Source organism: Pan troglodytes, chromosome 13, assembly GCF_028858775.2.
Source record: "Pan troglodytes isolate AG18354 chromosome 13, NHGRI_mPanTro3-v2.0_pri, whole genome shotgun sequence".
Classification (NCBI taxonomy): Eukaryota; Metazoa; Chordata; class Mammalia; order Primates; family Hominidae; genus Pan; species Pan troglodytes.
In genome coordinates, this window is record NC_072411.2 from 52,499,896 (window position 1) to 52,526,704 (window position 26,809).

Here is a 26,809-nt window from a genome sequence, read left to right on the forward strand (position 1 = left end):
TCTTTCTAATAAAAATAACTCCCTGAGTTATTTCTAAGTTTGTACTCAAGACAGACTCCCTGCAAGACTAGAATCTTCTAAGAAACTATTCCTGTAAAAGATTAAAATGAGAGCGACACAGTGTAAGTCTTACTCAGAGTTTGAAAACCACCTTTTAGTATTTAAAAAGGCATTAACCATGATCATTAATCAATAGAAAGGAATGTTCACAGAATGCTTAGAAGAAATGTTTGCTAAGGCAAGAAGTCAGAGAAAACGAAGGCATCCATGCCCAAGGCTGAAGACAAACGTTTTTCTTTTGCTTCAACAAATTAAAGCTGCTAGGAAAGAACAATTGACCAGAGGGGAACATTACTGTACAGCATATAAAATACTGCCAAGGTCAGCAAAACCTCAGCTTTTTATTTATTTTTTTATTTTTCTGTGCCAGTGATTGTTGAGAAATGAGTTTCTTGCAAGCCTGACTTAGACATTATGCTCCGAAGTTACTCAACACCAAGGATTTGGAAAGTACTTTTATTTCCTTTACTATTTGATGACGAGAATGAGTTACAGACATTTTCAGTAAATCTCTGTGCTTAAAATTGTTTATAAGGCCATTTCATAATGTCAGTGTGCTTTAATTTGTTCACTCATGCTGGATTCTCTGCTTCCCCCTTTGCTTTGGGCTTCTGAGAATTATTTCCAAGCAAATAACTATACCTCCAAGATTCCCAAAGCCACTCAGAAAAAAAGAAGTCACAAGGATGCATCTTTTTATATGAAGTGACTTAGCTGTGTAAAAAGAAGCACTGTTTTAAAATCCCACAGAGTATCTTTGGACACTTATGTAAAACTTATATGTAAGTATTTTAGCTGAAGACTGAGAATCAACTGGATTTATGGGGAGATAGTCCTCTCTTTTAAGCTGTTCCATGCTTACTGTACATCTCCCAGGTCAGTGGGGTAACTTGTATTATGTTGTGCTGTGTTATTTATCCTTCCACGAATTGCTGCAAAAGCTGTGTTCTGGGTCATCCCCACAACTGCTGTGAACAAGGGCATGCCTTGCGAGGTGGCATGGGTTAAGGACCAAGGCCCACAGGGCAGAGAGGCAAACTAGGCTCATATTAGTATTAAACCTGTGACTTGAGACTGCATCATATTGCTTCATTCTTAAAGACTTGAAGGATTTCCATCTTTTCTACAAGTTAATCTTAGGCAGTATCATGGCTCTTTTTTGTATATGATCAAATCACTTAATCTAATTATGCCCCATTTTTTTCTTGTGATTTGAAAGCATCATGAAAACTTTTATATATGCAGGTTTATCTGTTACTACTATGAAGAATCAAAAAATTCCAAAGCCTTCTAGTTCAGAAAATGTTAGGCCAGATTCTGTAATCACCTATGTGAAAGAACAAAGCTAAACAGCTAAATCAGGAAGTAGATAATAAAAGACAGATCACATTTAGACAAAGACATGGTTACTTTTTTATTTGAAGAAAAAAAAGTATGTTTTAATAAATACTGCGGAAACATTGACCAAACAAACATACACAGTGACTTCAACAGTTTAAAAAATGCAACAAAAGTTCTGCTTTATAACAGTTATAACTTATTTTCTTTTTACAATATTTAAATACAGAAAGCACTCGCCAGCTATTTTGTAATACTGCCCAAAGCATAATGCTGCATCAATCAAAGCATATTATGTTGGTAAAATGTCTGTATTTTATGGGAAATGACTGGAATCGAATTTTCTTGCAGAGACAAGACAAAGTGCTTGTAAGACATAGAACTGAGTGTTGTAATTACCTTAATCTCTCCTGCCACAATTTAAGGGGAGCACAGCTTCAACACTTCAAAAACGAAGCACTATCATGGGAAAGAAAGCTCGTTTTCAACAAGCGCCAACAATAAACAGGTCAGATCTGGTTTCTTCTCTGAAAGAATCTCTAAAAGGAACTGGTCAAAAATATCTGTAAACTATTTTAAATGCTTATTATTTTACGTAACAACAGAGACCAAGTGCTGAACACAGACCTTGGCTGCGTCTGTTCAGTGAGGTTTTAGCAATGACACTCTAGAAATGCCCTAGTGTTATGTCAGGACTGAAAGTTTATCATATAATCTTCCACTAGGGATTCTCTAAAGCTTGGGTAAGTGGCATCTTCTCTCATCAATGTTCATTTAATGAAAAGTGAAATAAACCAACAGATTATCAGATGCTGTCAGTTTTGGAGCTTCAACCCAAAATAATAGTCCTTTTGCTTTGTATTTTTGGTAACTTAATTCCAGACAGCTTTACTCACAAACTGTGCTTTCTGCTACTATTCTTTCCTTCACTCATTACCTTTTCTGGTGAAAACAGTAACTACCTTTTTTCTCTCCTTGGATCATTCTATGACATCAAACCAAGACACCTTTTATTTGACTTTGCATTTTTATCAACGATGGCAAAAAATCACACAACTTCTAAACAGCGCACAAAAATATTACATTGAGCAATTTACCACTTTTTAATGACAATCACAATGAAGAACAGAACCATCAGACTGAATAAAAATCGACATTGTTTTTCCTATTTGATCTATGCGATCTTTGTAGTGCTGGTCTACAAATCTTGCAAGATTGCAAAGGCTTTCCTTAGAACCATCCTACTCAGCTATCTTCAGGAAGGCAAGATTTCAAAGCCTCATAAAGTTTTCCTCTGGATATATCCCATGGGTCCTGATACAATTTCCTTTTTAATGATGAGCTAGAAAGAAATTAGATCACATCCTCTAGAAAACTAAATGCTAAGGTCACAGTGCCAGTTCCCCCGTGAGGACGGTATATTAACGTATACTTTTTGTAAAGGAGATTAAAACATTTAAAAATTAAATCAAAGTAGAGATCCATGAACAGATTATAACAAAAAAAAAAAAAAACCAAAAATGCAAGCACCATTCAGAGTGTGATTTTTCTTCTTGGAGGTACTCGCATCCCCCCTCATCTTCCTCTAGCTCATTTGTATCTCTCATTTTTTGGCATATTTTTCAAGTCACACTTCAAAACTCTTCCATGTATTCACTTCTCATCACTTGGTCTACATGCCGAACCTAAGGTCAGGATTCCAAAAAGATGAGTATCCTCTCAAACGCCTCCTAAGCCTCTGGTATACATGACTTTGGCTGTGCACTTCATTTAGACTTCACCTTTTTGTTTGCTGTTGTTTTTTACACTAGATTCCTTTGTCTTCATTAAAGATAATGAAAGATTCACATCACAGTGCAGCTCTTCGCTTTGTCCTTTCGTAAGTCCGTAGCAACTGCCGAGAGTTCTGGTCTGCTAGGCATGTGTGAAATCCGCTTTGTGGCTCTCTGTGATTTGTTCCGCTTAACGTTTTTATTTGTCTTATTTACACATGCCAAGGTGGCAACGTGAAAAATGTCTCTGACGCTATTTTCCGACTGTAAAGCTGAGCATTCGATATAAGTAGCTGCTCCAATCTGTTTGGCCATATTTGCCCCCTGAGAAGCAAAAGAAGGGATTTTAACCAGCAATAAGACTTTGGGGGAAAGTTAGCTAGCATCTTCTAATACCACAAAATAATAATGCATTGCAAAACGTTTGCTGATATGTTAACTGAATTTTCCAAGTGTCATTGCAAAAAGAAAAGTTGTTAAAATGTAAACTGCCTTATTTATTACTTCATAACTATTTGCAGTCAAGAGCCAATCCGTAAGATGCCCAACTCTCATGGCTCATTAGAGGTGTTAGAGCTCTGAATAAATGCTAAAGGCTGATCTTAACAAAGGAAGACCCTGGTTATCAAACACTTAACATAAGGTGATTCAAAGAAGTGTAGAGTGGAGCTAACGAAGTGATTCATCTTCACTATCAACTGCAAGCAAGAGTTAACTGGTTATTCAGGTTTTCCAGGGTCACAGCAAGCATGGAATGGCCCAGAGAATCTTACTAGTGAAGTAAGTTAGCTGAAGGTCATGAACATAAACTCTGCATTTTCCACACAGCTCTGGCCGTGGCGATGATGTGGCCTTGAGAACCTGTTCCAGCGCCTCATGGTGCACTTCATTTCTCTTTTCTTGAGGGTAAATGGCATTCAAGACTAGTGACTAGGTTGTACCAAAAACAGGGGTAATGAATGAAATTTAAAATCGATTTTGAAATGTATGTGATTGTGTCTTACTTAGGGCCGAAATGCGTTGAGGAAAGGAATAATACTATTGTAACATCTGTTACTTTATGAAACACAACATATGTAATTTCTAAGTGTGAACCATACCACCAACGTACACAACAATAAGCATGTGCACATTAACCAAAACAACTTATTTAAAATACCAATTTTTTTGCTAATGAGAAATGGAAGACTAAGAAGACTGCGGTATTTAAAATGATGATTCTTAATAAAATTTTGGTATTTCAACATGAACTCTCTTTAGAATCTGGTTGTAGGTTTTATGAGAATGAGCTTTTGAAACTGATTCTCATTTCTAAATACTTGGGGGAAATGCTTACAGAAATGAAGACTCTCTGAAAGATGGTGTTATGGAGTGTTCCACTTTACTGGCAACAGCCTTATTATTGTGCGGCCGACTGTAAAATCAGATTACCTCTCTTAAAGAGTATTACTGATTTTGACCACATTCTCTCTTAAACCTATTTAACTTTAAACCTACTGGGAGGTGCAGAAATATACAAGGTTAGCATATCAACTGTTTATGTACCCGAATATCATGTAATTACACTAATAAATGACAGCATTTTAAATTTCACAACTGACGACTGGGTGAGCCTTTAGAAAAGCAGCTACTTTTTATTTTATTTATTATGAGTGATAGTCCATTTCCTTCACTCTTTCTAAAATCCAGTTTTGCACATGGGCAACATACATACCTGGTCATAGGACACTGGCGTCTGCCTGTGATTGGAGAGCTCTACTAATGTACTAACATCTGTCCGCAGATCAGACTTGCAGCCGACCAAGAGCATTTTGGTATTTGGACAAAATTCCTGGATTTCACCTTTCCACTGTGAAAGAAAAAAAAAAAAAAAGATTAAAAATGAACAAAGTAACGGCATCCATATCATGAAAACCATTTCTCCACTGGCTGACATTAGAATGAAACTCAGAAAAGATGTTAAAAAAGGAGTGTCCCTTGAGATGAAGAAGCAAACTTTGCATTTATCTCCTGAACAGATGTGAAGTTTTACTACTTTTTAAGCATTAGAGAATAATTATGTATATTATGATTGATTCTCCCTCTCTGTGACTCATCTGTTGCTACTGAAAGAGACTTGGTAGATGTTGTCCAAAGGTAGCTTCAATAATGTCTTAATTATTGGTGTGTCTCTTAAAGATAAATGTGTCTTAAGAATAATTATATATCCTAACAAGTGACCACATCCTTCGATGTGTGGATCTGATCCTCCTTCACTAGAAGGCTGGAGATAAGGCAGAGGCAACACTAGCACAAGTATGCATTCCCTGATCCCATCATGAAACACTGAAGCATGCCACCACGAGCTGAGGCTCTATTTAAGTACCTGAGATAGTTAATAAAACAGAACATCCTGCCTTGAAGGAGTTTCTGTCACATGGTTGCATCAACACAGACCATGACATTTGCAAAGGAACATCTCTTGGGTCATCGGGAAGGCAGCCGGTCCTGTAGCTCATATGCCTTCAAGTTAGTTTAAAACGATTTCAATCTATTCCAATTTGTCTAGTTGTTTCATGATCTAACAAGAATTATTAGAACCTTCAGCAATGCCTGGCTTGGAATTCCAACTGTCCTCTTTAAGAACAAGCAAGCGGCTTTTTGTGGCTTCATTTCCTCAAGCTTGAGCTCTGCAACAGCATGGGAGTCAAGAGTTCAGGGCGGTCACAGGAGATCTTTGGCCTTTGAGGGCAGGGCCTAGAGAGGCTGAGATGGGGAAGTGGCGCCTGACTCTTCCCACCCACATTCACAAATATGTAAGTGTTCTACTAAGTACTGTGCCAGTGACAATGATGATTAAGACATAGCTGTGTCTTCTGGAAGGAAATTCACAGAATACTGGGGGTGATGAAGTCATGTATTAAGTATAACACTAGATAAGAGGGACATCCTGCAAGAATAACTTAAAAGATCACTAAAGGAGACATCTCCAAATCTAGGGGTGTACTTTGGGTAACGAACTCTAGTGCAAACTACACCAGAGGATTCAAAGGAGTAATATACTTTCCATAAGAGCCCATTTTGTCCACTTATTCCTCCCTTCCTCCCTCCCTCCCTCCCTCCCTCCCTTCCTTCCTTCTTTCCTTCTTTCCTCCCTCCCTTCCTCTCTCTCTCTCTCCCTCACTCCTTTCAGAATTATGTAGGAACACCTACCACATGCTAGGTGGCACTGGCATTAGAAGTGGAAGGTGAACTGGAAAAAAAAAAAAAGAAATCCTCCCTACTTCAAGTCATTCTAACCTCCTCTTTGATAGTGAAGGACTTAAAGGGTTCCATTAATCAAGACAAACCGCAGGGGTTATCATGAGCCTTAAACCTCACAGGAATGTAAAACATACTCATTAATATCTATAAGCCCAAAGTCACTATTCATTTGTTCTTAGAAGACAAAAGCAAAATAAAACAGGAGAAAGGCTTTTCATCATAAATTATGCATAGCCTGATACTACATCAAGTAAAATCTCTAGTAAATAAGCAACCCCTTTTATCTCCAGACAGAACTAGACATGTTGTTATGTTGCTCTTCAGCTGTGTAATGACTTTGGCCTCCCTCTGCATGTCTAGCAATCGTTTACAAGCATTAAAGACAGGAAAGGTGTATTCCTGCCTGGATTTGACAAGCATTAGCATTATTTGTGTTAGATATGTATTACTCAAAATTGAAAGGAGCTAAAAAGGAAAAAAGAGTCTTTGATCTATTAAGAAAGAGATCTACTAAGAGTTTTATTGAACTCTGTTTGTAATATTTAGTAGAGACAGAAGGATTATTATACTTCAAATCCTGATTTCACAATGACACACAAGCCAAGCAATCAAATATAATAGGGGAATGTAAACTAATAAAAACACACAAAATACAAATAAATTCCACTAAAAATTAAAATGAAAAAAACAAAACCAACCTAGCCACACCTGCATGTTTGTCTTTCTCAATCCATACCATACTCAGACTGGGCTGCATGGGTCACCCCTCAGTTGACACTGCCTTGCTCTCAGCCACATCCGGTGTTGAAGCCAGTGTGTGGAGGAGAGGGAGTGCTCCAACAAGGATCTGATTCTGAAACCCCACAGCACACAGGCCAGGGCTGAGAAAATAGCTAGTGGCTAATAAATGCTGATCCATGGACTAACACGGCATGTGCCTTCTACAAGTACCTGGAGGCTGAGTCTCAACTGCTGAAGGTCAAGAAACGCCCCTTCCTCCCACTGGCCTCCCTAGTTCCTGTGACCCATCCTGTAATAGGTCCTCTTCCTCTTGATCTCCCCCTGGTTCCTTCCAACCATAGCTTCCTTAGTTAGGTTCCTACGGAACCTGACTTACCTTTGCCTCCATAAACTATGTGTACGTTATAATATATAACATGTTTACAAGCACTGCTTCCATATTACTAGAAAGATACCTGATCATAATTACTAGACAGATACCTGATCATCAGACAATTCACATTGGACACATCCCTATTCCTCCTACACTAGTTCCATTTCTGTTTCTAATAACACCATAACTAAAACACAGCTTCTTTGTTAAAATAGCCGTTATTGCATTCCTTTCACTATCTGACTTGAGGTCAAATGTAAATCTGTAAACTAAGATGCAATCTGTTGAGTCACTGAAAGAAGGAAGGAAGACATGAATATGATAGTAATCAAATATAACTGTTGTTAGCTGTACCATTTTTCTCCCAAAGGACAAACATGAAGGCCCTTAAAAGGTATTTTGTTTCAGAGCTTCATGAAATAAAATTTCAAGCAAGTTCATCATCAAAAAGTGGAAACCCCATTTTGGTGTGAAAGGGTTCTTTCTAGTGTTTAATTACAAATTGTAAGGCAGGGAATTGACTAGAGTCTTTGAGCTTCCCAGCAAACCCCACGTTTCTATTTATACATCACCCAGTACTGAAGTGTGTCGTCATTCCCCAGCACTTGCCTTTTTGAGGACACTGTCCAGGGTCTCTGGTCTACTGATGTCAAAGCAAATCAGCACTGCATCCGAATCAGGGTAAGAGAGGGGGCGGACATTGTCATAGTAAGGAGAACCTGAGAAGAAACAAAGACACACAAATTTTCAGATGAGAGTCCCCTTGTCTGTCATGCATTAACTCTACCCTTTCCGGCTAAGTCCTTTGACTGTCACATCACGACCCGACTCCCACTTCCCCTAATTCTTGGAAAAGAATTCAAACAGACACACAAAAGCCTGCTTAGAAATATATGATGAATGAAGCCTCACATGTGTCTGACATAAATTCAAGAAGAGGGCCAGGATCTTAAGTGAAATCTGTATGGTTCAAAGACTAGGGCCTGAAGTTACCTGGGTGAAGTAGGGAAGCACCTGGGGCCAGGTGGTCTTGAGTGTAAACCTGCCTCCACCACTAAAAAGGGAGGGGGCAAGGTAGCTTTAGGACCCTGTGCCTCTGATTCTTCACTCATAAAATGAAGATGCTGACAACATACATACCTGAGATTAAGTAAACCCAGGCAGGGCCTGGCTTTTAGTAAGGGATCAATACGTATTAACTATGGGCATTATGGTTGTATTACTGCCGTTAAAAGCTGAGTGGTAGCAAGAACCATAAACTGAACTACTTCTTGGGAAAGAGACCAAAACTCAAGATCAATTCTGACAGCAGGATAGGGGTGAATGAGGGAGAGAGGAAGAGGAAGGGTTCAACTATGCAAAGAGAAACCACATCAGTGTTACCCATCTCTAAGATGTAAGTTTAGATAGGCCATTGACCTTTGAGCTTGCTTATTTTAACTTATCGCCAAACCCTATATAGATTTTCTTCCTGTTACAACCAAGAATGTAATAAATGTCGTATAGGATCATGTCGCTTTTTTACAGAGTCCCATCTCTGAGAGTGACACTGAGGCATGATCCAAGGATCTTAACCTGAATTAAGTCCAGGGTACCCTAAAGGTTCAAGGCACCAGCCAATTAATTTAACCACAGAACTCTCTAGTCAATCAAGGAAGTTTCTTCTATTTCTTTAAGAATTCCAAAGGATGGGCAATTACATGAGGCCTATAGTTATGAAATGATTGACTAGAAAACTAAATACAGCCTGCCAAATGCCGCTTGTTTAAGAAATCATTTTCCGTATGCTGACATTTCACAAGCATCACATGAAAATGATTTTACTAAGCAAATATATACACACGTATGTATCTGACTCCAGAGTAGAAAAAGAAAATGTAAACCACCAAACTCTTTTTAAAAGTCTATTTCATTTTGACATCACTTTCCATTTTGAGCAGAAAAACAGGACATGTTGTCCCCTGATAAATCAAAACCTCAATAGGCAAAGTCAGGAAGAGAGACTTAAAAAGCAGCTTTAGAAAAAATATCACTGTTTATATTTCTATCAAAACAACATTTGCTTGGAGGCTGTTCTTGTGATCTAAAAGGCACTATAGTCAGGGGGCATCGCCCTCTATTCACACAGTACACTCTGGGTCCCTGGCATCTGCTATGGAACCCCAGGCAACAGTGCAGCTTTTTCTCTAGCTCCTTTACGATGGAGAGTGACAACTTCAAGCCACGTGTGTCTGCTAAGCAAGGAAGAAAAGAATGTTACAAGAATCAGGAAGAAAAGTGTGAATAAACAGAGAATTAAGTCAGAGCTGTTCATGAGCTGCAGCAGCTGCCTACCCACATCTGGAACCAGGACCCTGGTAGAGCAGAGGCTGACAGCTGAAAGATATTTCCCAGAAGCTTAAAGCGTTTACAGTTTAAAAAGTCAAGTCATTTTAAGTATGAAGGTATATTAGAATGAGGCCGTCTCTGAAAATGACAAGCTGTGGCTGCCTTTTCAGTCGCTGAAAGTACTCTGAGGTGAAGAGAATAATTCACAAATAGTTCACCCATTTGAACATTCGAAAGGCATCAGAAACGAGATGGTTGAACAATATTTATGGCTACATTAGTATTTCCATATTAGTTCTAAGAAGTTCACACTTTCTCAACTAGAACCTTTCCTGTTTCTGTGTCCAAAGTCTAACTCTAGCACGGCACCTGCTGTAAACATTTGAATGACTCTTTCCAAACAGGCAGTCAGAAAATTCTAGATCATAGAGTGGAGCTCCAAATACTGGACATATAAATGAGAGTTTCCTCTACTCCTCAAAGTCCGCGAGAGACAACCTGATCCCAGACCCAGGAAGGCAAAGCTGCCAACAGTTAGGATTGTCAGAAACCTAACGAGGCTTCAGAGATCTCCTTTCCCAGAAATCACTCACATTAGGAAAAACCACTCTCTCCCTGTGGAGAGCTTCCAGTACAAGCAGACCTGGTATCTTTAGAGAACTGTTCCAGGTACCTACCAGCTCCTTTCAGGATACGATTTGTATGATATTAGAGTACTCACTGCTAATTCCAGATGTAATACTGCTCTATGACAATGGAGACCATCTTTTCCAAATAAAAAAATTAGGAAAAGCGATTGAAGAAATACAAAGAGGATAAAAGAGTTTAATTAAAATTGAGACTGCCAGGAAAATCCTGAGGAATGGTTTCAACATTCAGGCCACCACATGACTGCTGGGAATACCCCTCCCCCCTTTGTGGACTATGTTTCCCGTCCCCCACCCATTTTATGGCCACAAAGGAGATCTGGCTTTGTGCTCAGCCCTGTGTCACCTGCTGGAGACTGCTACCTACTAAAATCAAGTGGGCTGGCTTCTGTGCTTAGTGCATATATCTAAATATCTGCAAAATTTAGACTCTGGCCTGATTTTAAAATGAAACGGAGTTCTCCAGTTAAACCAGATTTTCAGGGAAGTTTGTATCTGCTTTTGTTTTTATCCGGTTGACAGTATAAGTGAAAATACATATGTAGTGCAAAGGTTTATGAGAAATAAACCACCGTGCTTGTGGAGGTAGACAGGTAATTTTTAAGAGGTTTAACATGATCTAATTAGGGATGACACTTTGATCCCATTCTATTACTTTTGCTAATGAACAGTGCTGCTTTTAGATCAACACGAGTGTCCAAAGGTACTAGTAAAACTGATTCCCATATTTCTTAGTTATAAGCATAATTTGACTGCCAATGACAAGAGTAATTTATTTAAAATAACAAGACCATTTATTCACTATATTTTTGATAGGTTAAGTTTATCTTGTCTTAGATAGAAATATCTATTGTCTCTATTTTTTCAAAGTGAAAAATATTGATATAGAATTATCAAAGAACTGTCCCACCAGGAAAGATGTAAGTCATCAGCTCAGCAGGACTTTCAGGATAAAAAAAAACAAAGCAAAACAAAAAACAAAAACACACACACACAAAAACACCTCCTGTGTAACTTTACAGTGTTTACTCTGTGTTTAAGCACTTGGAATTCTTCCTTTTCTTCCCCATAAAGCCCAAGAGACCGCACAAAGGAAGTAAGGCAAGCAAAGCTGGAGAGGGCACGGTGGAATCACAGGTATGCGTGAGACAACGCATGCCAAAAAAAAAGGAAGAGGAATTCCAGAAATGACTCTGTGAAGTGAGAAGCAATAAAGAGGGGCAGAAATGACACCAAAGGAAGGAGCTGAAAGTAAGTGGGTAAAGCAGGAACAATACCTGCCCCTAACTCCTATATCCCTCCAGAAAAGTCTTACAACACCCTGTGAAGCCAAACAGAAAAAAAAAAAAAAAAATTAACTTCTATAGGTGTTTTTAAAAGATGCACATGAAAAACTCCCAAGGTGCTAACTGTAGAACTAAACACAGCACAAGCAGGAGGGCTCAACAATTTTTACTAAGTATGAAAGTATTCAACTTTAACTGCAGTACATGGTAGGTATTGATATACACAGAGTATGTGCTCTAGTACCTAAGAATGCACTAAAGTCCAATAACATTTAGGGACTGTGTTTGGCTTGTCAAATGAAACTCTTTTTCAGCATGTGGAATAGGCTTCATGCATATGGAAATTCTCAGATGCAGCATTTCTCTGGTACTATATGAAACTTTTAAGCTCGCGACCCTATTCCAAGGTCCTTTTTAAGTAACCTGCCACACCTCTGAAGGAAAAACTTAGGGAAACTCTATATTGTAAAGAAACAACTACACTATATATGCAAAATGTGTACCCCGCTCACCCAGAAAATATAGTTGAAAGGCTTTGCTGGGGGTAGATTGGAACAAGTGTACACTTGGGGTTCTCTGAGTTGCTCAAGTTTGGCAAACATCAGCAAAGTTCTAGAGAGCTTTTGAAATTTCAGATCTTCCCATCTTTGTATTCAAGATCATTAATTCTGGGTGAGAGCAAAATTTCCAGCCAAAGAATAGTCACAACGTGCCTCACCCAGAAACTAATTCTTCAGACACATACCTGCCTGCTGAAGTCACCCTTTCGCAAATATAGAACACACCATATATGTACATAATTAAATGTATATGTAAGAAGATTCATGCCCAAAAGGAAGGCTTTATGGAACCTTTTGCAAAGTACCAGTTTAAACACTGTGAGGCTTTAGAGGAGTTGGAGAACTGAAAACTCTTCTTGTTGAATATTTCATAAATATAATTTATTTAACTTGAACCTTCATCTGAAAAGCTTCCCTTTCCCCCTTAAGAAATTTTTACCAAGAAGAGTAAGCTAAAGCTATTGCGTATTTTTGGCAGAGAAAAGTAGATTAACTTTTGGTATTTTTAGTGACCACCATGAGCACATCTGAACGCAGCAGCAGCTAACATGTGAGAGGGCATGATCTGCCCAATTATTACAAGATTGCATTTCCTCATGCCATCTCTAATCAGAGGAAAAGGTTTAAATTAGCAGCAATCTCAAGAATGTGAATCAAGTCTGGGCAGAACTTTTGTATCTGACTCAGTGTAAGACTGTTTAGTTCTTGTTTCAAGTAGTCTGCACAACAAATACCATGCCTGCAAATATGCAACAAACACTCCCAGGAAGAATATGTTTGTTTCTTCCATTGATTCAGGTAATAGGAACTATGAACAGATCTTATAAAATTTTGTGGGCATTTATGTGTTGCTATTAAAATGGAATAAAGATTTTCTATTTCTGGGGGCAATGTAGATACAAAATTAGAAAGTCAGACAGGTAGATATGTTTGGCCTTTAAATAAAGTTTAGCTTTAAACTCCTAATCTTATTGAGGTACTTAAAAATATCTAAGAATCAAAATATTTTACTGACAGTGGAACCATGGTTAGGTCAAGAGCTTTAGGGAAAGGAGTATATGTATATGAATATGCCTAAAAGTAAATAGCGATAATGGATTCAAGTTTTTGTTTCATATGATATCTAAGAATCAGATTTCTTGGAGTAGAATCCCATGAGTGAATTCATCTTTCCACAAACTATGTCATCAGGCTCATTTTTCAAAACCAATGTGCACAACACCTGATCAAACTTCTGCGTCAACTACATTCCGTGTCAATAAAATGTTTGCTTTGCCAAAGGAGACTCTGAGAAAGTGACGAATATGTAGCAACTGAGAAGTCATTTAAAGGACATCAGAAAATGACTGAGCCACGACTAATTCATTTGGCAGAGCCCGCCAGGCACCATGAGCTAACTGGAGAAAGTATTGGTCCTTGGTGTCATATTTACATGCAAAAGAACTGGATTAATGAAGAAACATCTGGTTATTTCAGGTGGTATCAGAATGACCAATTTGGATGCTTCATTGAAATGTGCAACTTAGCAAGAAACCAGATTGGAAAAAAAACAGCACTAAATGCGGCTAAAAAAAAAAAATCTACAGACAGATGTAGACTTAGAAAGAGCATTCATACCACCCCCTCCCCTTTTTAGGAGGTTCCTTGGTTTAAATGGAAATTACTGCATGGTGGACAAATCTCCAAATGCAGTTTTATGTACTGCTTATTGGAAACCACCATACAAACTATCTGTTTTACCTTAACCCAGGTCTTTTACATAAGAGTTTCAGTGTGAAAACTTGTTAAGAATTAAACCTAGTTTTGAAACCCTAAGCTCCAATGGATCATTACTACCTGATGAAATGCTTGGTTTCCTGCAATTTCACAGTTGATATTCAAATCCCAAGCATCCATGCTTCTCTGGCTCCTTCATAAATTCTTAACCTCTTCCTTTCTCCAAGAAGGTTAATTTAAGTTATAATTCTCAGCTTCCAGAATCTTGTTTTATCTGAGAGCCACTAAATGTAAGCGAGTTTCCACGTGGAAGGAACGTTAAAAACTTCTTAGAACTTAGTCAACTTCTAGAAAGGAAGGGAATTGTGGTGAGCCTCAATGACCATTAAGTCATGAGTTAGGGAGCCTGGGCTGCCCTTGTGGCCTTCAAGAACTCTTTGGATCTTGTTGCTCCTTGAAAAATCCAGGTTTAGAACCTCCGGGCTCACCATCCTATAAACAGGTATTACAGCACTAGACAGGAGGAAGTCTTTCTATGTCCTCTGTTTGTCCTGTGGGTATTCAAAGAAGGTTGTCAGGGAAGAAGGATGTCTTTACCCTGTTCAAATCTCAGTCTACTGGCATCTCCTCTCACCTAAACACCTGACACTTAATCCGGGCTTCTCATTTGATTTCTTTTGTTAGTTTGGGAAAGCCTGAATATTTTAAATTTTATTGTCACTCATGTTTTCACCATGTCTGTCTTATCACATGGTGAAACTGTGAGTACCTAAGGGCAGAAGCTGCTCTCACCCAGCTCTGTACTCCTCCCATAGCATCTAGCAGATTGTATGCACACAAAAAGCACTAAACCATGTTTACTGGTTTTATAATCATTTTTATGTCTTGTCTAGATGTGTTCATTTATATGCTAAATCACCAAAAAAAAGGGGAGGGGGAGAGAGAGAGCAGTGATCCCCTTTTAAGCTGCTTTTCTGGATTAATTATATACTAATCTCCAATACTGCTGAACCATTTCCATCCCTATTAAGAAATATTTCATTAGAGAGCTTGTCACCAAGACCATTCTTCATACTTGATGTACAATAATCTAAATATAACAGCTTAGATAGACTTCTGTTTATAGAGAAGTTTGTCCTCATATTAAGGCCATTAGGTAACTAAGATATTTTTCCTCTCTTTTTCTCTAAGAAATAAAGGATACCACCTTAAGTGTTAATAATGCTAAAAACTAAAATAGGAAGTACTAACTTTAGCACTCAGGGCTTAAAAGAAACTTGGATCATGACAAGATTCGAAAGAGTGTTCATGAGGCAATAGCAGAGTTATTGTGGGGAATTTTAACAGCTGAATTGAATATGTTAAAAGTAATAATAAGCCTTAAATAAAATGTGCATTAACTTGCCTTGGTTAAAAAGCTGGAATGAATGATTATTACTCCCTAAATCACATGTGCTGAAATTACACTGCAATCAAATCTCTTAGGAAAAGATACAGTGATCCTTAAATGACTACATTTCTATTATTAGTAGGCATTTGGCTTCATGCTACAAATTACTTCTATGCTTGGCAAATGTGGCCAATTTTGAAGCACAAGATATTAGAATTACTTTGGTCTTACTTATTACTTCACAATTGAAACTATTACCCATTGTTTGGCAGAAACTCATTGGGTGAAATTTGAAAATCAATGGGAGCATTTCTGCAACTATTAAGAATGTTCATTTTATAATGAAAAATATTTTTTAGGAAAATGAAGAAGTTATGGGCCTTAAAAATTCCCTCTTTTAGATGATTCCTACAGCATTTTTACAAAGGTTTTGTTTACTTTTGTTGGGGGGGCTGGAGTACTGTAGCCCTAAGAATTGACTGGCAAAATGCCTTTTGTAGTTGCTTTAACTGGTGTGTGCAATGGGCTGGGGGGGGCAGGGGTAGCTGTTTCCTATCTGAAGAGGATCCAGAGGATCTATAAGCCCTAGGATGTCTGACAAAGGAAAAACATTGCAACCAAGTGGAAAAGGGCACTGGGGTTCAAGGACCTGACAAAATTAGGTGCATCATGAGTTGTTAATGAAATACACACTAAACCAGAAGAGCTTCTTTTTCTCCATTACCCTACCTGAACTGTATGCTTCTTAGGAGCAGGACCATGCTTAATTAACACTGTATCTCTAAGGTCTTAACAGAGGGCCTGTTTATAGTGGATGCGGAAAAAAAGGAAGAGATGGATGGAGAAAGGGAGAAAGGAAGGAAATATTAAGTTACTGTGCCTTAAAAAGCAGGAAATTATTTTTTTTTTCTTGGTGCAAAGAGACTTCACATATCCTACTTTCACTTGGTAGTCTTTCTCACATCCAAATTGGCAGAGTTTGCCTATGCATGATCATGACTGCTGGGGGCAAAAGTAGACCCCTTATGAGAAGCTGTCCAACTAAAGAGGCCAGATAAGAGAGGAACTGTTTCTGTCTTCTAAATGGTTGCCCTTCTGCTAGGAGGGTAAACAGGACAGAAAATATCATTCAAAGGACAATGTTCATCCCGTATCTCTCCCTATATAAGAGCAGTCAGGCACACCCAATTTTTCCTATATAAGTCTCTTTCACAAAGTTCTAGGAGGGAAATAAAAAGTGCAATTTATCTGACATTTAGAACTTTACAGACTTGGCTGGGATCTTTTCTCCAGAGTTATATTGATGGCCTTTGGAAAAAATAAATGTATCAAGAGGCATAAGGCATATGCAATTATTTTTACAATCTGAACTAAATAAATGTTTTAGTGGGCAAAGAAAATGTCAAACATTTACCAAAAAATAATCCTGTCCAGAAATTTGCCATGAAAAGCTTGGAATTAAATGGAAAAATGTTAAAGATCCTTGAAATAATTAGTTGCTGATTCAATGGTTCCTGCTAGATATAAACAACAAATCACTTTTGATGGAAACAGGCTATTCTTAGAATTTAAGTAAGCAGTGCTTGGTGACTGTGTTTAACTAACTAACATTTCACCTCATGAACAAATAATGGAATTCTAAATAATTCCCTTATGCCTCTTTTTTCCATTTGTTTAAATCTAAATTCTAACTAAGATTTCATTACCGGATAATTTTGCAGTACAAAATTTTCTTCATCACATTTTCAAACCTTTATATTTTAGTTAAACATACATAAGTTTTGGTTTCATTAAATAAAAAGACAAGTGATTATTTCACTACAAATTCATTTCAGATGATTATCTTTAATTCGATGAAAGGCAATGTTTATAAAGTTGCCATTCTTTGTGCACAGGTAATTCAGTGTGAATAAATGTCAGGGAACCTCATCTCCTTGGCAACTATGCATATCATTACTCATTTACTCATTCATCAGATTTTATTGGATAACTGCTGTATGCAAGGCATTGTGCTATGTGTGCAGAGTCTACGAACTGCAGAGTTTTGATTAAATGCATGAAGATACCTGAAGTGGTATTTATCTGCACATACGAAGGACAGCCTCCAACTACAAACTGCCCACATTTTGTTTTATGTTCTAGCCTTTATCAAACAATGTGCCTTTTCTCCCCTAAAAGAATCAATTTAGCCCTTTAGGCATCGATTCCGAAATATCCGTTGGTGGTCCTGTCACTCTTGAAGCTTGAGATAGGAAATGTATAGCCCAGCATTCCTATAAGCCCACCCATTCCCCCTCCCTGTCCAGATGGGTTTCATTCCTAAATCCACCAGGAAGCCTGGCTCTGCCCAGAACCTGGCTTGCTTTGTAGGCTGTGAAAACCCCAGCACGGGATGCCAGATCCCCTAAGACTAAGAGCTGAAGCCAACCAACATCCTGGGAAACAAAAAGACCTGCCTGTCCAGCGTAATAAAGCCAAGAAGTGTACAGCTGGGAGAGATCCTGCACATCATCTAGCTCAGTGTCCTCTTTTTACAGATGATGAAAATGAGACCCAGGGAGATAGGGGATTTGCACACAGAAATCCATGGTAACCAGGAGCTAAGATCTAAACACAGCTTTGTATCAACGACTGGTTCAGACACACTGCTCCACCCCGTGCCAAAATAATTTTTATCGTGCATTAGGTCCAAAGAGGGCTGCCGGTTGGGGCAGGGAGTACTGGTGCTTATTATCGGTACCACACCAGCTGTGCCATCCAGTAGGCATAACAAATACATACCATGATATGTCTGGGAATCAGAGCCCATTAAGTACCAGGCTGTAAAATAATTCTGATAGGAACTACTGAAATAAGGAACCACTTGAATTCTGTCTACCAACACCTTCTCCAGAGTTTCGAGTCTGTGTACCATCCTCAACAGAAAACACGGCGGCAAAGTCCTGATTCTGCTGCCCTTGGAACGGCTGAGAAAGAGCCTGACTCCAGGGGGAAACAAAATCAGCCCTTCTCACTGCAGCAGTCGGAGCATCTGGCACCGACCATGAGAGGCGCTCGCTCGTGCGAGACTTCTCGCTTGCCTTTGTGCTGGGACTGCCTCTGGCGACCCTGTCAGTCTGGTTCCTTCCTCTTGCTCTCTGAACCCCCGCGTCCCTTGGGGGCTCCAGCGGTTCAAGCCCAGGGCTGTGGGAAGCTCAGAAACACCTCCACGAGGCCACTCCCCGCTGGGCGCGGCTCCACCTCGGGGCCTCCCTGCCTAACAGCAAACCTGCTTGTTGGCACTTGCGCGTTCCTCCTCGCCAGTTTCACCCGGATTTGGCTCGGTCCGCCAGCAACCCAGCTCCCTGCTAAATTCCCAGCCCTAAGCGCAGGGGCCTTTACCCAGCCTTCCCAGTGGGTCCTGCTTTTCCATAGCCGACACCCTTCTTGGAAACAAACTCGCTAGACACCGCCGGTTAGGGCGGCGGGTGCCTATGTCCCAGCCCAAGACCTCAGATGCTGCCCCCCTGCCACTCCCCGGCCTTTGACCTGGCCTAAACCCCTAACTCAGCCGGGGGGCCGGATGCCTTCCCACCGGGAGGGTACCTAGCCCTCCCTACCACCGCGCGCCAGGTAGGTGGGTGGGCGCATGGGAAAGCAATAACCCGGCCTTGAACCTCAGACCCATGAATATAACCCACCGCGGCGCCAATAATTCAAGTAGACTGGAAGGTCAAAGGCGAATAGTGTTGCCCGCGGCCTTGGAGGCAAGCCGAGTGGGGGATGCAATAGAGGTCAGGAGGGGCTGGTGTGGTGAAGGGGAAACGGACGTGATCACTGGGATGGAGTGGGGGGAAAAGGGAAAGGCTCGGTACAGGTGGGCACCGAGGCACCGCGGGCGGCCGGCAGCGCGAAGAGGAGGTTCAGCTGCTGCCCGGCCCCTGCGCCACCAGCGCATTCCTGGGTGTAGGCGTCACGGGCGCCGCGGCTGCCTGCGCTCAGTTTCTTTCCCCTAACAGCGGCAATTGCACGTAACCGCGTCGCCTCTGGGATTTTCTCCCGCCTCCCATCACCCCCGCGGCGCTCCCCGCCTCCCCGCCAACCAGCAGGTTAGATATAGGAGGGGCGCCCGCCTTGAGCCGGGTGGTTCCGCCGAGGCGCACGCAGCGCCCATGCAACACCCCACAGTATCGGGCCACCTCGGCCGACCCAAGGCGACTTGACCACGACTCCGCGGGCGGACTGCGCCTGGCCACTAGTGGCTCCAACGGCGGGGTCACCCTGCGGGCACACAGCGCTCTCCTCTCCCCACTGCTATCTCCTCGTCCACGCTGTCGTCTGCCGCCCCCACCCAGAAAGGATACAATTTTCGCCCAACAGGGACCGTGGGAATCCCTTGGGAGGGGCGCAGACGGCTTGTAGCGCGCGGTTTCCCGAGACCCGCCGCGCATCCCCCAGCGACTGGAAACCCGCCCCAAGCGCCACGCGGTCCTCCCACTCTTACCCGAAGTGTCCCACAGGCTCAACTCTATTCTTTGTGTGTCGATTTCAAAACTGGCCGTGTAATTCTCAAACACTGTAGGAACGTAATTCTGGATAGACAAAATGGGCAAAAGAGGAAGGAAAGAGGGCAAAGAGGTTACGTTTAAACGCACGACACCCATTGAACACCCTTCCCCTCCCCGCTCCCCAGTTAAGAAAGAAAACCTTCACACATCAGACCACACACTAAGCACATGGACCCTTTCCGAAACCCCTGTCCTACTCCCCACTCACCCCACCCGGCTCTCACAGATCTGCTGACCCGAATCTCCCAACCCCAGGTTATGCACACAGGAACGAACAAGTTTCAGGAGCTAACCAGCCCATGTGCAGGCGCGTCCCAACCCTAAAAGCTTCCAGCGCACTTTCCCTTTCCCCGCAGTCTAATCAGGGGAAAGTAGTGAGGGCCGAGAAAGACTTTTTTTTTTCTTTTTTAAGGGAAAACGGATGAAAGCGGGGAGGCCCACCTCGGGACTGGGATCCCACTGGCCGACCCCCTCGTGGAAGCCGCGGCCGGCCACACTCACCTCGGGGAAGCAGTCCTTGGCGAAGACATGGAGCAGCGCAGTTTTTCCACACTGACTGTCTCCCACCACAACTATCTTGCATTTCACGTTCTGATTAGGATCCATGATAGATTTGCTGGATAATTTCTGGCTGGCTCTTCTCTCCTTCATTGATGTTGCCTTATTTTCTCTTGGAACAGGAATTTTCTCTTAAGAAGAAAATATATATATATATATTTCTCTCTTTACAAAAAGCAGATAGAAAAATAAATCACAAGGCTGATGGGCAACCCCTGAAACGCGGCGCAGACGAGGAGGAGAGCGAGAGGAGCAGGCTGGTTACTCCCCTCCAACAAGTTTTAAGCCTGACTCCTCACCGCGCCTCCCAAGTCCAATTCCGAGCCGACTGCTTTGTTTCACGCTCTCTGCGCGGCTTTATACGCCCGGCCTTCCAATCCTCTTCTTTCTCAATGAGAGGAGGAAACTGATCTGCCTCCTCCCCTTTTATGGAGCCTGGGAGCGAGCGCTGTTGGCGTTGCATGCCGAAAATGTAAGCAGTGCGCCCTCTAGGGTGCCCATTCGGGATCTATTTTAGACCAAGGCTCTTAGACAACATGAAGATCCCAAAGATGCTTTGCTGACAAGTCCACAGGGCAAGGTGGGAAACTGGTATCTGTGCATACTGATTTGAACTACAATCCCTTTAAATATAGTTTAATAGGGGCTTATCTGTAGAAGCCTCATGAGCATTTATGAAAACAAAAACATTTCCCACCCAAGTTAAAGGACAGTGATAAAACATAGGAAGCAAATCTTGGGTGGAGAATAGTTGAGTGGTTCTATTTTTTTTTTAATGGTTTGTATCAGGTACATAGGCCATGGACCAATAGATCAGCCTCTTTATTCCAGATGCAAGAACAGGCTTGCCTGGGTCACGGTAGTAGACTGGCTTCTGAAACCTGTCAGTTTCAGTCGTACAAGTGGAGGCAGAAAGGTTTCGAGGGGTGGGTACAGGAGGTGGGAGGGAAGAAGAAAGAGAAGTGGAAGATGCCCATGACTGAGTGACAAAGGCCATTGGAAACTCAACCCTACTGCGCTAGGGACCCAAACACTTGTCAGCTTAGTTGCACCTCCCCACATTTGCAGTGAGGGGACTGGTGGGGGGGCAGATTTTGATACTGTCTATTAATTCTTTATCTATAGCCTCCATCTTCCTGGAATCAAAGCACCCTAGACTGGACTCAGAAGGCACAAACATCTTTAGCTGAAAAATGCAGATACAACCCTCCACCCTCTCTTCTGTCCTCCTCCACATCCACCTCCCGAGCCCTCCAACTCTTCCCCGCAAGCAAAAATCTTAGAAAGGACCAGAATAGCCCACACATTTGTTCTTTTTCTATGAGAAGTCTTTCTTTTTCTCATCTTCAGCTCCTGCACCCTAAATGCTCAGGAGGTTTCAATTGTTACAATGTAGTAGCACATTGGCCAAAACCAGCTTATATGGTCCCCTGTGGAGACTCCTAGGCTTGTAAATGAGAAGATAAGGTGAAAACAAACAAATCAGAAAGTTTAACATGGGAAGTGAAAAGGCACAATGAAGAGTTGTCAAAAGCACTGATGTAAGTAGTGGACTGGTAGGGCCCCTGAAGCCTAGGGGATCCAGGAATGATGTCCTATTTGGGGCTGAGAAAATTGGAGCCCCCTCAAAGATCATTGACTCAGACTCCATCGGTGGGTCTGTGTTTACACAAGTGGAGGGTTGACCCACAGACAAGCGGGTTGCTGGCCCTGCTAGGGTTCCTAGAGCAGCCTTTGCCAATGTTTGTTCTTCTGAGCTTTAGTTCCCTTCTGACACAAAGGGTGCCATGGCCCAATTAGTGAGGGCGACACTGTACCCACATCACTCATTGAAGATTCGCCAAGCACACTAATGTTACAAACATTTAAAAATCCCAGAGAAAAGCAGACTATTTAACATAGTTTAACCTAGCATTTCCCAAAACTACTTAACACAGGAAACATTAATCAAATTATTCACGTTTGTTTACTTGTTTAAAAAGCAATGGGCATAGTAGTTGGGGCAGGAGATCACAAAGAGGTGTATTTAGGTCCCCAACTTCACATTTTCTGTATGACTTTGGATGGATTATTTAGCCTCTCTGAGCCTCAATTTCATCATCTGTAAAATAGGAGTCATAATGGTAATTATGAGGAAATGCAAGTGAAGTTTGCAGAATGGTTTCTGGCACAATAAAGAGTCCTTGACCTGTGTTATAGTTTGCATGTAAAATCTTATTTGCACTTTTCAGAACTGTTGAATGTGTCTTGAGAAATTCTGGCTTCATTGGTGGACTCACTAATTGGAGCTGTGTCCATCCTATCTTTTGTCTTATTTTTAACTTAATGAAATTACCCCTTTCCAGAGATATGATTTGACCTCCCATATTTCAGAATTGATGTAGCTTATATGGTTAAATCACTTTAACAGAAATAATTAAGAATGTTTATGAATTGGCTGATCAATGAATAGGGTAACCATATAATTTATCATCTAAGCTGGGATTTGAGAGCAAAAGGGGCACTACCAATGATTGTGGCTGGACAACAGGGGTAAACAGGGTCTATCCCAGGCAAAACAAGATGCATAATCACTTCACCATAGAATCATCTGGAATCATAGTGGATGACTATTTTTGGAAATCAGGTGACCTGAATTTCCAGGAATCTGCCAGTTGCTGAGCAAAATTTAATGGATGTATAATAGAGTAGAAAAACCAACTGCCTGAAGTCACCCGGATTTGAATCCCTCTAGGGTAAAAATTCTTCCTTTTCCTTTTTAAAATCTCTAGTGTTCAGTGTGAAGTGGATACTTAATATATTTTAAAATTCATCTAACATTTAGTTTAACAATTACTTACTCAGCATCTGCTGTAAACCAGGCACTGTTCTAGGATCTGCAGATAGAGCAGTAAACAAGACAGATCTGTTTGCTACTCTCAAAAAGCATACATTCCAGGCAGGAGATAGACAGTAAATAAAGAAGTAAGATCACCCCATGTTTTTCTTCATAGAAAACATGGCACGGCATTATTAAAGCATAGTAAGGTAGGGATCAGACCCATGGTCCAGCAGAAGGATGCTCACAGACAGTGGAAAGGTTACAGGCTGGAGGGAAAGGGCTTGGTAGGTTTGAGGAACAGAAGAAAGGCCAGAATGACTGGGGCCTGCTGAAGGAGGGAGAGTGTAGGTCGGGGAGCAAAAGGAAGCAGGCAGGGGCTGAATAATTGGCTGTAGAATTTGGATTTCATTCTCAGGGTAATGTGAAGTCAGTCATGGCAGGACTTGGAACAGGGTAGCAGCATGATTACATGAATGAATGAATGAATGAATGAATGACTCCAGTTCTTGGTCTGCACTGTCACTCACTAGCTGTGAAACCTTGATGAAACTGCTCATCTTCAATGAGAATATGGGATCCAAGTATACCTAAATTCCTGGAAAAGACTAAAATTTTAGACTGCAATAAAAGGTTTTCCCCTAAGAAACACAATCATTTAGAAAATGTGACGCCTTACCTGGGAGGATCGTATATTACCTAGCGTTCTTCCTTTTGTGATTCTTGCTTGTCTTCCTATTACTCTCTCCTTTTTCTCATTTATCCTTAAGACCAAGAGAACAGAAAACCAATAGTAAATATTTCTCTATGATTTAGTTAATAGAACACATTCAGGTGCCCTAAAAGGTTTGAGTTCAAAAATTATTTTCTTTGTGACTAACCCTTTACTTACCAGAGGAAATCTCCCCTCCCATAGAAACTACATACCCTTTGACACAAAAAGGGCTGATTCCAGGCCTGGAGAGAGAACCAATTGAGAAAGAGTACCCATCTAGTTCCCATCTAGGGATAGCACAAGACTGATAAACAATTGTTTCTGAGATTTGAGTGACTACAAATCAGGGATTTGGGTTTTAGTCCAGGCTAAACCAATGAACTATCTGTCCTTGGGCGAACACTGACTAAATTCTTTTCCGCAGTTTCATCCTTATGTGAGGATGATAACATCTGCCTCCTTTAAGCTGCACAATAGCACTGCTTAAAAAATCACGTGCCCTGCACTTTCCAAAATTATTCTTTAGAAACACACTAAAGGCATCCCCCTTTTCATGTTCAGTGTATTTATGGAGATCTTGGCCCACAGTGGAATATTGTAAGGCATAATCCCAATAGTTTATTCACAGTCACCTGCCTCTCTTCAGACTCCAGCAGAAGTGTTTGAAGGAGCAAGTGCATAATAAGGAGGAAGCACAGGTTTCTTATAGGCATCATCAATGGAGCAGAGAGATGGCTGACATCAAAGCAAGAAAACGTGCAGGATGCCTTCATAGATGTTATGTCACAAAATATGGATATGAGTCATGGGCATTCTCTTTGAGAATTTAGTAAGATGACAGATATTAAATAGTTTCAAATATAGGCATTTCAATACAAAATTAAAGACAAGCGTGTAAACTTGTAAACTGCTCTGTACTGAAAGGTGGCAATTTCACAGTTGTCTCTTTTTGGGGTGGTCAGAAGAGGGTGATCACTCAGTCTTATAAAACATCAACAAAATAGAAGGCATTTTTTTTTTGAAGTGAGGAATTGAGGAAAGAACATTCATACAATTTAATGGATTGAACTGGTCATTTAGGAAGAATTTGTTTTCTTGGAAGAGAATCTTTTCCTTTATTTTCTCTTAAAATTATGCCTATTTTCCCTCTCAAGGACACTGCACTAAGTTGCCTAGGCTGTGTGGTAAGAGCACTCCAGTCTGGGTTGAAACATTCAGCCTTGTTTTTTCTCATGAATGCTAACTGCGAATATGATTTAACTGCTGCTGTATTGACTTAGTCCTCACTCTTTAGCCAAGAGGAAATGACATAACTTTGTGAGTACTGAATAATAAGTCATTTTGAAATTGATCATCCCTTTCTCTGTTTATAGTTAATTTAACAAATAGTCCGTTGCATTCTTTAGAAACCCAGACCACATGATTTTGGTTCTGTGTATTATAGGGCACAAATAACCCTTTCCACCTGCCTCTTCAAATTTCAGATCTTTGATGCCTGATGCCATTTGTTTATACTTCAGTATTTCCTAAGTAAAGAAAACAAACAAACAAAAATATAAAACTATCAGACCCATTGATTATCTACTAAACACGCAATTATACTTTATGTCAATTTGTCAGTGAGATATGAAAAATATTTAAGGAATTGCCCTAAGAAAACATTTTTAAGGATGAGTTCTTTATACATTATTCTCTTGAAGCATGTAGTATGTTCCAAAGATACACCTTTTCCAGTATTTTAGGAGTAGTCAAAGGAAAACAGAGATTATTACTGAGCACCATTTAGAACTTCTTTTGGAGACTGCCAGAGCTTCACTGCCAAGCTGATGAGATGCACTGAGCGGAGTTATTTATGGCTATGTGCACAGTCAAGTGGCATTTAATATTTTAATCTAAGGCTTAAAAGAAAGATTTAAAGATGTCCTATCAAGTTTCTAGAAAGATCTTATGTGGAAATTTTTGCCCCTTCTGTTGAAATAACAACAACAAAAAATGTGAAAACTTAGTTGAGGTCAGTGTTAGTTTAATTTTAAAAAGCAGTAATTGTTAGGTCAAGCTTACTTAAAAAAACACTTAGTAGCCACTACTTTAATATTATTGAACTCAAAGTGAGGAAACAGAAAACAATGGCTAGGATACCTTGAAGAGAGTCATTAGCTTGGGCAAAGGCAGAGAGTAGATTTTAAAGCATTTAACTCAACATGTTCTGTAGAAGAGTAGTTGTCAAATACGTTTGGGCCATGGGCTACTACTTTGACTGGCAAAACTAACCAACCAACAAAGAAAAAATACAGATGATCTCTAGGACACCATACCCAGGATGAGAGGGGAGATTGCAAAAATTTTGATGGCAAACCTATAAAGAGACGTCTAAACCTTGTACTCTGTCTGTCATATTTCTTTAAAAGTCAGTATTAGAACTTAAATCCTGAGTAACCTGTGAACAAAGGTTATAATGGCTCACTAGCGTTTCCTGGCACTGAATTTGAAAATCATTGCTCCAGACAAGTTTATTATTATTATTATTATTATTATCATTGAGACGGAGTCTCTCTCTGTTGCCCAGGGTGGAGTGCAGTGGGGCAATCTTGTCTCACTGCAAGCTCCGCCTCCTGGGTTCACACCATTCTCCTGCCTCAGCCTCCCGAGTAGCTGGGACTACAGGCGCCCGCCACCACGCCCAGTTAATTTTTTGTATTGTTAGTAGAGACGGGGTT

General features: G+C 40.6%; 1 protein-coding gene across 1 annotated transcript; it reads right to left on the bottom strand.

The window, feature by feature from the left end:
• Positions 1 to 1,449: 1,449 nt before the first annotated feature.
• RND3 (Rho family GTPase 3) lies at positions 1,450 to 20,972 on the bottom strand. The gene is made up of 5 exons (XM_009443462.5): positions 20,503 to 20,972; positions 19,938 to 20,025; positions 8,137 to 8,246; positions 4,885 to 5,019; positions 1,450 to 3,494 (listed from the first exon to the last, which is right to left on the bottom strand). Exons 1-5 carry the CDS (start codon positions 20,650 to 20,652, stop codon positions 3,243 to 3,245), a joined length of 735 nt encoding a protein of 244 aa, XP_009441737.1. The 5' UTR covers positions 20,653 to 20,972; the 3' UTR covers positions 1,450 to 3,242.
• Positions 20,973 to 26,809: the final 5,837 nt, after the last annotated feature.

Excerpts from the sequence above, each read along its gene's own strand:
- RND3 (XM_009443462.5), bottom strand. The coding sequence starts at position 20,652 with ATGAAGGAGAGAAGAGCCAGCCAGAAATTATCCAGCAAATCTATCATG. Across the intron at positions 20,026-20,502 it reads CCAAGGACTGCTTCCCCGAG|AATTACGTTCCTACAGTGTT; the intron begins GTGAGTGTGGCC and ends TTGTCTATCCAG. Across the intron at positions 3,495-4,884 it reads CGCCAGTGTCCTATGACCAG|GGGGCAAATATGGCCAAACA; the intron begins GTATGTATGTTG and ends TTTGCTTCTCAG.